Source organism: Gadus macrocephalus, chromosome 7, assembly GCF_031168955.1.
Source record: "Gadus macrocephalus chromosome 7, ASM3116895v1".
Taxonomy (NCBI): Eukaryota; Metazoa; Chordata; class Actinopteri; order Gadiformes; family Gadidae; genus Gadus; species Gadus macrocephalus.
The window spans coordinates 16,796,549-16,809,667 of NC_082388.1; the positions used below are offsets into that span (position 1 = coordinate 16,796,549).

Below are 13,119 nucleotides of genomic sequence, written 5' to 3' on the forward strand. Positions count from 1 at the left end.
CATTTTTATCAAATAATATTTATGTCAAATGAATACAAAATAACTCAAACAAATAATCAGAGAGAGAGAGAGAGAGAGAGAGAGAGAGAGAGAGAGAGAGAGAGAGAGAGAGAGAGAGAGAGAGAGAGAGAGAGAGAGAGAGAGAGAGAGAGAGAGAGAGAGAGACCACTGATTATGCAGCAAACCCTGGAATAAAGACCCCTCCTGAACACCTCCCTATTGAGATGAAATATCCTGGTGTATGAATTCCAGAGGAATTCCATTCCCACACGCATCAAAATTATGAAAAAATTTAAAAAACGAAACACCATCCTGTGGTTGAGCCTCAGTAAGTGTGTGCTGCGTGAGCTGTGCGTCTGGAGCATGTGCTGCGATGAGGACCCGCCGCACATCGACGGAAACATTAAGCAATCCAACGTCTAAAACACAGCCTGGTGAAGAGATTCTTCAGAAGGCGTGTGTGTGGTGTGTTTCTGTTTGTGTGTGCGTATGTGTGTTTATGCGTGTGTGTTGCCAAGTGAGATGAATTCGCAGGGACTGGGGGATAAACAGCAAACCACATGCAGCTGCTTTGCACGGACGTGCGTACATGGAAACGCACGCACAAACGCACATGCAAAAACGCACAGCCGCACACAGGCAAACGTACAAATACACACATGTGCGCAGACACGCACAGCTCGAAGATCTGCTGCTCCTTGCTTACAGATAAACACCGCTCTACTCCTCTACGTGAGGAAAACAAAACAGCAGCAGGGACAGCATGAAAGAACGAGACAGAGACAGAGACAGAGACAGAGAGAGAGAGAGAGAGAGAGAGAAAATCAGTGAGAGAGGGAGAAAGAAAGAGAGAGAGAGAGATTGAGGGAGGAGAGAGGGAAAGAGGGAGAGAGAGAGAGAGAGAGCAGTTGTTTCAACCTACCGGTTGACTATGTCACAATAGCAGCCATTCAAAAAGGAAACATGAGGCTTCATCACCCCAGTAACGTGGTAGCCAGGCCAAATATTGTCAACAGATAAGAAGAGGCATGACCGGAAAGCAGACACCACAATACCTTTAGTGCTCTGGAGATTTTAATGGCAATCTATTTCTAGATCTATAGCTACACATATATATATATATATATATATTATATATATACATATATATATATATACATATATATATATCTCCACACATACATATATATAGATATATATTATATATATTTCTATATTTATTTATTTATATTTAAGTATGCAAAATCAGGCCTTGAAATTACATGTTAAAGTTAGCTCTTTCTAGAGGAAATGTTGAAATTGCAACAGCGTTTGTTCAGCAGATTTCTACACGAAAGCTCTGAGAGATGTAATGGCAACTTCTCCCCCCCTCGTGGGCACTGCTGTTGCATTAGTCAGAATGGAAGACCTTGCACACACACGCACACGCACACACACACACACAGTTCCAGACCAGACTGGGGTCTGTGCTATATTTAGCGTTCTCCCTTTTTTTTCCCCTGCTGTTATGGCTGCTGGATCATTAGCCTCATTTAACCCTTTCCTCCCATACCTCTAGGTCCCAGTGTATGTGTGTGTTAGAGTGTGTGTGTGTGTGTGTGTGTGTGTGTGTGTGTGTGTGTGTGTGTGTGTGTGTGTGTGTGTGTGTGTGTGAGAAATAATCTTCCAGCAAACTGCATTACCATGTCAAGTACAAAGTGAGTATGTAATTACGATATATGCTTGTGCATGTGTTTGTGTGTATGTCCATTTGTAAAAGAAATAAGGCTAACCTTGAAATTAAGGAAGAAATACATTACGGGGATTCAGGTGTGTGTGTATGTAGGCTTGTATTCTTGTGTGTGTGTGTGTGTGTGTGTGTGTGTGTGTGTGTGTGTGTGTGTGTGTGTGTGTGTGTGTGTGTGTGTGTGTGTGTGTGTGTGTGTGTGTGTGTGTGTGTGTGTGTGTGTGTGTGGCGGGGGGGCCGGGGTAGAGTTACACGTGTGTAGTCTCAAAGCTTTCGGTCACTGTCTTCATTTCTTCTCTCCCCTTTTCTTTGCTGGTGCTACAATCTGGTAGTAATCTGACGACCATGTGGGGCGCAGGGTTAAACAAGGGAACAGCAGTGGGGCTGGCAGCGCGCCAGCGTTATGTCACTCACCAGAGCACATGTGGGGAGGCCGTGCGCACACGCATACATGCATTACGCTAAATATGTGGCGACACGTGGTGCCTGTGAGCACTGCTGACGTCATGTAGCAGCCACGCTGCTTGGGTCTCATGCACACACACAGGCACAAAGGCATGTGCGCACACACACACACACACACACACACACACACACACACACACACACGCCTATGCACACACACACAAGCATGTGCGCACACGTGTCTCCTGCTTTTTCCTAAAGCAGGAGTGTAAACCCGGGGGAAACGCTGTGGTGTTCCTCCACTTCCGCAGAGAGAAAGAAGCGATGCATATAGTAGCTGTGGACGGAGGAGGGCCAGTGGGTTTGTCTCACACACACATGGTGCTGTTGTACAACATGTGTGTGAGTCAACCTCTGGAATAACATGTTGACATGCATGTATTGCATGTATCCCTCTGTCAGAGCCTGCACATGTGTGCACAAGTGCTTTCAACATGTGTGCATGGTCATGGTCTCTGTGTGTGTGTTTTTGCATGTGTTTTGCTATGTTTTGGTTTTATGACTCCCTGTGGGATTGGGCATGTGTGTGTATGTGTATGTGTATGTGTATGTGTATGTGTGTGTGTGTGTGTGTGTGTGTGTGTTCCTACCGGTGTGTATATGCCGATGAGACTCCAGGGATTCTTCGGTCTGGAACTGGGCGCCACACTGATCACACACGATGGCCTTCTCACCAGCTGGACGAGGACAGAAACACACACAAACGTCAATGTTAATAAACCCTCCATACACAACACACACGCCAGCCTACACTGCCAGTTTGTATAGACGTTATACAGTATTCATATAAACAGCCCGGCAGAAGGACAGGTGTGGGTATGTGCTTGTGCCTGTTCTATTGGAAGCACAGAGAAACCTCTCCAAACCTTGGTTTATTCTTGGGACAGTGTTAAGAGGGTTACAAAAGAAGAAAGAGAAAGAGAAAGAGAAAGAGAGAGAGAGAGAGAGAGAGAGAGAGAGAGAGAGAGAGAGAGAGAGAGAGAGAGAGAGAGAGAGAGAGAGAGAGAGATTACATTGTTGAATTGGCAAGATCTTTGAAACAATCGTGTACACCTGGTCTCACTCTTTCGGACACGGACATCAAATGTCTACTGTTTGCAGATGATGTTATAGTATTCTCCCCCATCTAAGAAAACCTTACAACAGCAATTAGATATTCAGCAAACCTTCTGGGAGACCTGGGCCCTGATAGTTTACCTGGATAAGAGCAGAATCATGGTCTTCTATAAAAGACACCCAGATGTGAGGAAAAACAATATAGGTCAATTTCTGAGCTGACAGTAAAAAAACATACTAGTATATGTATTTGGGACAAAAATGATCACTTTGACAAGGAACTTCAACCTGGCCATCAGTGATTTCAAAGGGGAGAAGAAGGGCTTGTCATGCCTTAAAAAAGTTTATTAACTTGGATGCATCTATTCCAATCTCGCTCAAAATATAAAAATCCATAATCTAACCAATTCTACTTTATGTCGCTGTGGGGTCGGCTGGCAATCAGAGCCCTGCATGCTGGAATTAGTATGACAATTCTAAAGAGGAATAGAGGAACACCCCCAACGATGGATGCCGAGCCGATTTCGGCAGATTTCCTCTTTTAAATAACATTTAAAAAAAAGAGCAATAAAATTCCATAACGCTTAAATGCAAGTTGGCCCAATTCCTACCATTATTAAGCCCTCCATTGCCAGGAGGCGAACCAATAGAGGAGTCCTCTAAACCAGCTGGTCCTGAGACTCACCTCCTCTTAGGAGCCTCAGGACAGCCCTCACACAAACTGGCCCTACCAAATTATAGCTCAAGAAAAATATGAATTAATTAGCAATTGGACTATTGGATCTTCCACAAAAAAAAATGTAAGCAAACTCCCATGTTATTTGGCTCTTCCCAGACAGTACAACAGACAATTTGACCACCATGTACAGGAACAGAGGAATAACTAATTTTGTGCAGACTCAGCTACCACAGCCTGGTCATAGAGACTGAGAGACACAGGCAGCCCCTAACAGCCTGGAGAGGACAGGCTTCTTCAACTCTGCCGCACAGAACAAGGGGGAGTCAGAACAACATTTACTGCTACACTGCAGCAAATATAGAAAATAAAAACCAAATTCTTGTCCAAAATACAATCTCTGACCAGAGTAAAATGTAACATTTACCATGAGAAAATACTTTGCTGACCTAGAAGCCCCTAAGATAGTTGCTCCCTCTTAACCTCTTCATCCTGAAATGGCCCGTATCCGGGTAAAGCCCCTCCCTCCCAAATGCAAGATGTTGAAGGGCAATTCATTCCATGAGAAACCAAGGTATGTGACACACCACAAGAAAGATTTAATTCTCAACCCTAAGTTTACCATAACCATTTTTAGCTAACAAAAAAACGAAAATTACAACCCCAAACAAAATAAGAAGCATTGGGTTCTCAAGACATCTTCCAATTTCCAGATTTTACCTAACCTACCTCTACTAAAACCTCAACATTTTTGCTGGACTTCACTTTATTGGCATTCAATAATTACCCAGGTACTCATCAAAGTACTAGAGGGCTATCATAACCCGTGCACTTGTGGAGATATATTCTATTTACTTTTGCTTTGTTATTAAAAAACAACGACTCAAAGAATAGGCCCGATGAAGTGGATAATCTGATATACCTCCACTCCTCCTCACATCTTTTTTTTAAATTGTTTTATTGTTAAATTTAATCTCTTTTCTTGTTCTCCAGTAAACAAAACTTGAATCACCTATATTGATGTTTTCTTTGGCAATATACGATTTTTCTGTCAATAAAGCTCATTTGACTTTGAAAGGAAGAGAGAGACCGAGCCAGTGCGAGAAAGATTACAGAAAGCACACAATGAAACAAGGAAGTAAATTCTTGGATGGAAAAAAAAAATCCAAGTAGGAAGGAAGGAGTGTTGCAACCACAGAACCAGTGGGGAACGAGCTGTACTGTATTGAGCTTGCTCTACCAGAAGCAGAAATGACACGCAGGCTGTACATGACAGTGTGCTTGCCAGTTGAGTGCTTATGCAACAGGTTATAGAACACACACACACACACACACACACACACACACACACACACACACACACACACACACACACACACACACACACACACACACACACACACACACACACACACACACACACACACACACACACACACACACACGGCCCCGTGAGTGTGCAACTTGTCTGCCAGCTTTAATGTAACTGCTGTTCTCTAGCTCAACGTGTTTGGTGAGGAGGTTGTGGACTGTTGAAATAATTTGTTTTCTTGAGCATTATCATTATTACTTTGACTTTATGCTGTTGATAGAATTGTATATAAATGCCGCCTTTTTGGTGCATGCAAGAGCGACAAATATTGAAAACTGCTACTAGTTGTATTCATGTACAGTTCATTAAAACGAGTGAGAGACAGAAGAAGAGACGGAGAGGATATCAAGATTCAATACATGTTGGTTGTCGGGCTAGGCGATTTCAAATATATATTTTTTGGCAAATACCGCAATATTGACATCCCCATATCAAATTTCAGGGATGACTATTCACTTTCTCCAAATAGTAAGACCATGACATCATAAGTCATGTGGACACGAAAACGCATCAGGCGGATCAAACCTCCATGTGTGGGAGAGGGGAGCGGCCAGCGACACTGTATCCATGAGTCTTTCCGGACACCTTAAAGCCGCCAGCGCAACATGTGATAAATAAATGGGCCTGCACTGGGACTTTAGTGCGAAGCGATGGGCCCCGGGCTTGCATTGCAGAGGACATAAATCGCCCTTGAAATAAAGAGGCTCTCGCCCGGCCCCCCCACACGGAGGCGTGTGGCGCCCTAACTTACCGAAGGTCAACGCCTTCAAACTTCTTGTTTTCAGTCGTGTTGTTTGGTGTTTTTGACGCAACGGAGCAGCCACCCAGCGAGAGGCCGTTGCCAGCCAAGCTGAAGGCTTGGTGGGGTGCAGGAGGTCGGGGTAACCAAATTAAAGTGATAAATCCTGGGGCCTGTCGCTTTGGCCGCGAGCAGGCGAACTTGTTAGTTTACGAAGTAAGAGTGGAGGCGGGTGGCAGGCAGGGAAAGGCAAAGGCTCCTAATTTATGTGAACCGTAACTCTTTTCCAGGCGTCTGCGCACACCCTCGCAGACACGCACACACACACCCTCGCAGATGCACACACACAACCATGCAGACACACACACACCCTCGCACACACACACCCACAAGCATGGATGTCCACGTGCCTGCTTAAAGAGGGTGCTGAGGAAGTGGTTAACACAAGGATGTATGCCGTTTCTAGTTCCAACCCCAATATATTTGCACAAATACTGTACAAATCGTGCTATGTGAAATCGTTCCTGCAAAACCTGGGTCGCTAAGGAAGTGGTGAACACGATAATGAATGGCGTTTCTAGGTGCAACCCCAATTTTGTAAATAATAAACAATTCTGAAAAAATTGTGACACGCGAAAGTGTTGTAAGACATCGTGCAAAAGCAGGAAATACATCAGATCGGTGGTGGCGGCAGGAAGTGGCTGCAATAACGGCAGTTCAGCTTCCTCCGCCTGTGCTGCTGACTACCAGCGATCCATCACGTTGCGACAGATTCAGCCCTTAGTTGACATAACATCTTAAGAGCCTGTCAAGAGTGTGTGCGTGTGTAGGTCAGGTGCCAAATGCCATGGAGGCTGTATTCCATTTTCACTTCCCCCCCCGTCAGAACATATAGGCCTGAATGCGAGGCGTCGAGTAAGCATAGTCTCGATGGTTTGTTGAGAGGAGGTAAGCAAAAAACGTGTGACATCCTGTGTAGGTTTCCGAATTTAACATTTTAACTCTGGCCTACCTCTGCAATCGGAGATGGCCTATACATTATCCGAAGTGAGAAGCACAACGCCTCATGTTACTTTAGGATATGTGAATTATCTATAGCCTCTAGCCCTCTTCTTGCTTCTTGTCTTTTATGCACCAACCACCCTATGTCCCTTTCCTTGCATGTGCTAAGATACTTGGAAACATGTATTCATTGGGATTGGGATTCCTAATAGCGCGAGGTTGAACGCACTGAAAAACGCTTTCAAAGACATGGATTTACTTCAATTATTTTCTTTCAGGAGTCACTCATGTCTTGGATTGAACCATTCATTGCATGAAATGGTATTACAATTGAGTTTGGCGGTATGGTTTCACTCTTTAGTGGTGCTCCTTAAAGTAGGATTTAAAGCATGAGATACAGTTAGATACGGAATACCAACAGCATACAATCATTGCATAATGCTCCCTGTTGTCAAATTCTGTCAACATTTGACAACAGGGAGCACTACACAATCCCCAATTGGGTACATCCGATCTCTCAACCTATTGTGTAGGTTAAATGCAATACAGAGCAGAACCAGAGCAGGTGGAGGCTGGGGTAGTGGTGGGGGCACACTTAACTTCGCAGATTGTGTGTTTGAGATGGAAGGTCTTTAGATTGATTCTACATGCGTTTGATTAGCCAGAGTAAGCTGTCAGCTGATAGGGGGCGCATGACCAAAGTGTCCCGCCAGAACGAGCTATGCCCATTCTTGCTATCTCAGTAGAATAAACAGCCTTCACCAGCATGGACAATACTAAAGGTCCTTTTTATGTTGCAGTTGCAAATTTAATAAGAAGACCAAGTTACAGATCGGGTCCCAAAATACATAGTATTTAGTCGATATTGCATGGTTTTCAACACAAAGTATCAGGAGAAATAAAATGACTACCAACAGACAAACCCCCCTCAACTATCTGGCCAAATTCCTAGAGACAAACAATCATCACCCTACACAAAACCACACACACACACACAAACCCCCCCACACACACACACACACACACACACACACACACACACACACACACACACACACACACACACACACACACACACACACACACACAGTGTCGGCTGATGTGATCTCATAAAGGACCCATTGAGAAACCTCATCCCATTCAACAGTGTACGTTCTCCCCCCCCATCCGACACAAAGATAATTGCTCTATTTGTTTTGTTCTGATATTTGAATACCGCCTCTCTGTAAGAGCCTTTTAAAGGAATTTGAATGTTTGCTGTCCGTTGCATTCCAATGATACAAGTCGCACAACAGAAATCTCCTTCCCGTCTCTGTAGAATAAAAAAAAATCTAGAACCTTATTGGCCCACATCTTTTAATATTCCTGAAAAACAACCTTTGGTTAAGAATGTTTTTGTGCAGGGAACTTGCTGGAAGAATATGGATACACTTCATTATTTACAAAAATATTTTCCTTACATCTAGTATATATCTATACCTCAAGCAGGGTACAGATATTTGCAGTTATCTTCTGATTCTCATTCGTTTTTGGGATCTGTATAGAATAATGTTGAAAAACAGTAACCGTGTTTCTGGTGTCTAATCTTTCTTGGAATACACAGCTTCCCCTTTGTACAATATGATTGAAAAACAACGGATTGTTTTGACCAAAACGGTCTGTGGACAATTATTATGCTGGCAAGCAGAACTGGCATCAGAAACAGTGCCGCCATTTTGTTGACAATTATCAGATAAAAAAATATAAATAATAACTCAACAACATGACAATGTTCCAGGACAGAAAAATAGAAAAGATAGGGGAAGGGAAGAAGAGGAAATATTAAAGAGAGGAAAGAGAGAGCCGAGATAACAGTGTGTAGAAGCCCAGTCAGGGGGACAAGCAAGGACACCACAACAACAACCTTTTTTGGCTGTTTGCTGAGCTACATAACTAGGTTACATAAGACAGTACCCACCTTAAAAAACAAAAAGAACTGGCACACAAGTAGACACCACTCTCCCTCTCTGTCCCTCCGTCCCTCCCCCTCTCTCTCCCTCGGCCCATCCTTCCTTCCCTTTCCCCTCCCTCACTGTCCCTCCCTTTGTCTGTCTCATTTTCAGTCCAGCTCTCTCTTTCTGTTCTGTCCCTCTCCATCTCTCTCTCATTTTTCTCATGTCTCTCTCTCATTGTATCTCTCTCTCTCTCCCCCCCCCCCCCCCCCCACCCCACCAGCCTCTTATCAGTGGCACAACAGCCACAGAGGCTGCCAACTAGAAAAAAATGAAAAGGGCTGTGGCCCCGGTACTCCCTGTTCCCTGTGCTCAAGTAGGTGTACACTGTCCCGGGAACACACACAAACACACCTACACACAGAGACGCGGACTCATACAAACACACACATGTTCGCTCATACACAAACACAGACACACACACACACACACACACACACACGCTCGCTCATACAAACACACCCAGACGAAAATACAAACAAACACACTTACACACCCACACACACACATACACAAACAACCACACACACACACTAGCGAATAAAAAATAGAAAAAGAGATCCCAAGTAACAGAGTTAACAACAGCGAGAGAAATAGACACTATATGCAATTCTCATGTGAGCGATCATATTCAGTGCTTTCCATGACAGCAAAGAGGTCGCTCGCTTACACAACACACGCGGTCAAGGCAGCGAGGCAACAGACAAGACATGTGTGCAGGCGCTTGCACAAACACACCCACAAACAATCTACAGGAGCGAGGATCCTGTGCAACAGCGTGGGTGTGTGTCTGGGAGGGTGTTTTGTGCGGGCGCGGGCAGCGAGGGAGCAGATAAAGACAGAATATTCAGGTCGCTTTTGACAGCTTTGCAGTCTGTTGCTCCAAAGGATGTCTGGGGAGGCGGCAAAGCAGACAAATATTGACTCGCTCCGCATAAACGCGCGGCATCATGAAAGGCTACACACACACACACACACACACACACACACACACACACACACACACACACACAGACACACACAGACACACACACACACTAAAATTGAATTCCGGTTCAAAATGGATGAATTCACATGAAAGCCTCACTCGTCTTTTGAGGTATCATCGCGACTTTGATACATTTTTTTTCTTCCTCTTCTTCTAGTGCTCAAGTGCACAAAAACTCAGTTCCATCTGTTCAGCCGGGACACCGAGCTCATCTTATCTACTTTTTCTTCTCTCGCCATCATACACACATACTGCGTGCAAATGATTAGCCCACCAAAACAATGTGAACTTACTCAATGTTATTTCCCCTTCGTCAGAGCTGCCTCGTCAGATCCAATACATAGATCTGCAGCGCTATGCTGAATTATAACCCCCGCCTGTGCGATCACGATCAGGCTTATCGTTGAGCCCCGACGACGAAGACGGTATCCAACAACATTGATCATATATATTGTATCCCCTATCTTACATACCCCACGCAACTATCAAGAGTGATCCGGACCTGCAGATATGAAGAAGTTGTCCCTAGACCCGGGTCAATGTCTTTTCAAAGCAGGGGTGCAACACAGCACCAACCCACCTCCCTCCCAGCCCCACAAAGGCCAGACAAACCCACCCCCCGCCTCCTAACCCCACTTAACACACTCACTCTCACACACGTAAACACGCAGAAGGCCAGACACTGACCAAATGTTTCGAGGCAACCCACTGCTTCGAATCGGCTTTCCAGACCAACCCCCCCTACACACACACACACACACACACACACACACACACACACACACACACACACACACACACACACACACACACACACACACACACACACACACACACACACACACACACACACGCATCTGGAAGGTGAAAGGTGCCATGTGTTTGGGCTTTGGCTGATCAGCCGCCGAGGCTCTGAGGCGGACTGGGGTCGGTGGGATTTGTTGCAAAACTTCTACAAGTATAAATACGCATCACAGGATTAAAGGTGCGAGTGCACATCCGAGCGAGATAAAAACACGTTCCCCCCACAACGGTTCCCACCCGCACAGGAAAGAAAAGACGCAGATGAAATGCCCACGAAAGAGACGACGGAGAAGCATTATGCCAACGAAGCATTGTTTGTATTATTAGTATATCCTACCTTAGGCAGCCTGACTAATCAGGACATTTCCTTGTGTAACTTCCTTGTGAAACAAAACCAGAAACACTCCAGCAGCCGTTCAGTCTGGGGCCTCAACTTCTAAGCATGGTAGTTCTGATAGGCAACATTGTATCACATATAATTCTGATTGAAACGTTTCTATGATTCATAGAAAGATCTTCCAAATGTAAAACGCAGCATGAGATTACATTGATGTCTGTCTGTCTAAGTTGGCCGTGAAGTTCTCAAAACAGAAACCATTGTCCAAAAAAGAGCCACGCAAACAAACATAAAAGACAGAGAAAACTGAATGTTGTGGTACAGAGCAGGCGGAGCTGTGAGGATGCCTTACTCTCTCCTATTGTTTTCTGTGCTGCTTTGCCAACTCTTTCGGGCCCTCCTTGCGCCGTAGGGGCGTTCAAATCAGAGATAAACACACTCCGATACAGACGTTGTGTGTGTGCCATCAAAGCTGTGCAGCAACATGTGCACGCCAAATACCTTGCCAAAAGGCTCGCGCAGCATTCAAGAAAGAGAAAAAAGCCCCTCCGCAAAAAATGTTGTAACACAAGACGAGACTTAAACTGTCGAGAGACACCGCAAACTCAATCAGGGGGAAAGAGAACAACTAAAAAGAAAATACGGGAATAAACGGGTATCACGGATACTTAAAATTGTGACCGGGCTTTGAACCCTCACCCCTGCAGCCGGTGCAGAGCCGTTGCCGAGCCATCTGCTGGGAATGTGGCCATAGACATCCCCGTTTTACAGTGCTGTAAATGCATTTATAGTTTAAAGAGAGTGGGGCAGGGGGTGTGTGGTGGTGGTGGTGGTGGTCAGGGTTTACTAGATAAAGGTGAGCACACCAGAACCCATCTGGCTGAACGCAGCACATTAAATACCCCCCCCCCCCCCCCTTTGTTATTTTACTGTATATGCTAAAGGCTCTGTGGTTAAAAGACCGGTGCAACAAAGGCCCAGAAATGCACACGATGCTGCTGTGCCTGCCCATCAACGAGAACAATAATCATGATAATCCGTATCCCTTCCTATTGCGCCCTTCAAGATATGCGGCTCAACGTTCTTTACATAGATAATCAATCCCTCGGTCGCACTCCAATAGTCTTCCTCTGTTCCCGTGTTTGATAGGTTTTTGTAGGGGGGGGGGGGCGGGGGATGTGGTACAGTAAAAGTACAAGTGAGAGACACACATAGAAAAAGATACATGAAATGGAATTTGTGTGCGTTTAGCCTGTGCTCCCCGCTATGCCTCTGGCCTCCCCCCAACGTTCCTGCACAGGTCAATAACCTGTAAAGATTCAGTGTTTAGGGCCCATTATTTCCTGCTTTCAAGTAACACATTGTCAAAGGCAGTGGTGGGTTTATTAAGGCTGCAGTTGCAAGGCCAAAGGAGGTGTGTGTGTGTGTGTGTGGGGGGGGTTAGGGTTGGGTGGTGTGTCTGTGAGGGGGGAAGGGAGAAAAGGCTCAGACACACCGGGAGCATAAGAATACCGCTGGAAAAGAGAAAGAAAAAACAGGAGAATTCACCTTTAGGATCTTTAGAAAAGTTCAAGCCCCTCAGAACTTGGGATGATGCAACGTGATGTAAGTTTTGGAGGGAATAGAATTATGTTTTTCAAGTTCGGTGAACCTATCACAACTAAAGGACTTTTGTTAGGTCTTAGGGAATAAGCCATGTGCATGTTTGGCTGCTCTTACTACAGTGCCTGCAATAGGCCTACTCGCTCCAAGTTGTTTGTTGTAAACAACTATTGGGAACAGAGCGGGAACTGAACTCTGAGAATGGAAAAGTTTAGACCATATGCCGGTGCGGGGAGTCATGCGACGGCATCTGGAGCCGACGGGACAGCCAACTGGCTAACCCGTCAGCAGAGAGGAAATGCCTGAAATATGCAGTTTATTTTCTTCGATCTTAACTGCAATCAGGTGCATCGATTTAATA

At 45.1% G+C, this 13,119-nt stretch overlaps 1 protein-coding gene across 1 annotated transcript in view; it reads right to left on the reverse strand.

Moving 5' to 3' along the window:
• Positions 1–13,119, reverse strand: part of zbtb16a (zinc finger and BTB domain containing 16a) — a 94,558-nt gene that overhangs the window by 27,088 nt on the left and 54,351 nt on the right. Inside the window, exon 4 of the mRNA XM_060057014.1 lies at positions 2,782–2,868. Coding sequence (XP_059912997.1) covers positions 2,782–2,868 — 87 coding nt within the window. The remainder of the gene's footprint in view (positions 1–2,781; positions 2,869–13,119) is intronic.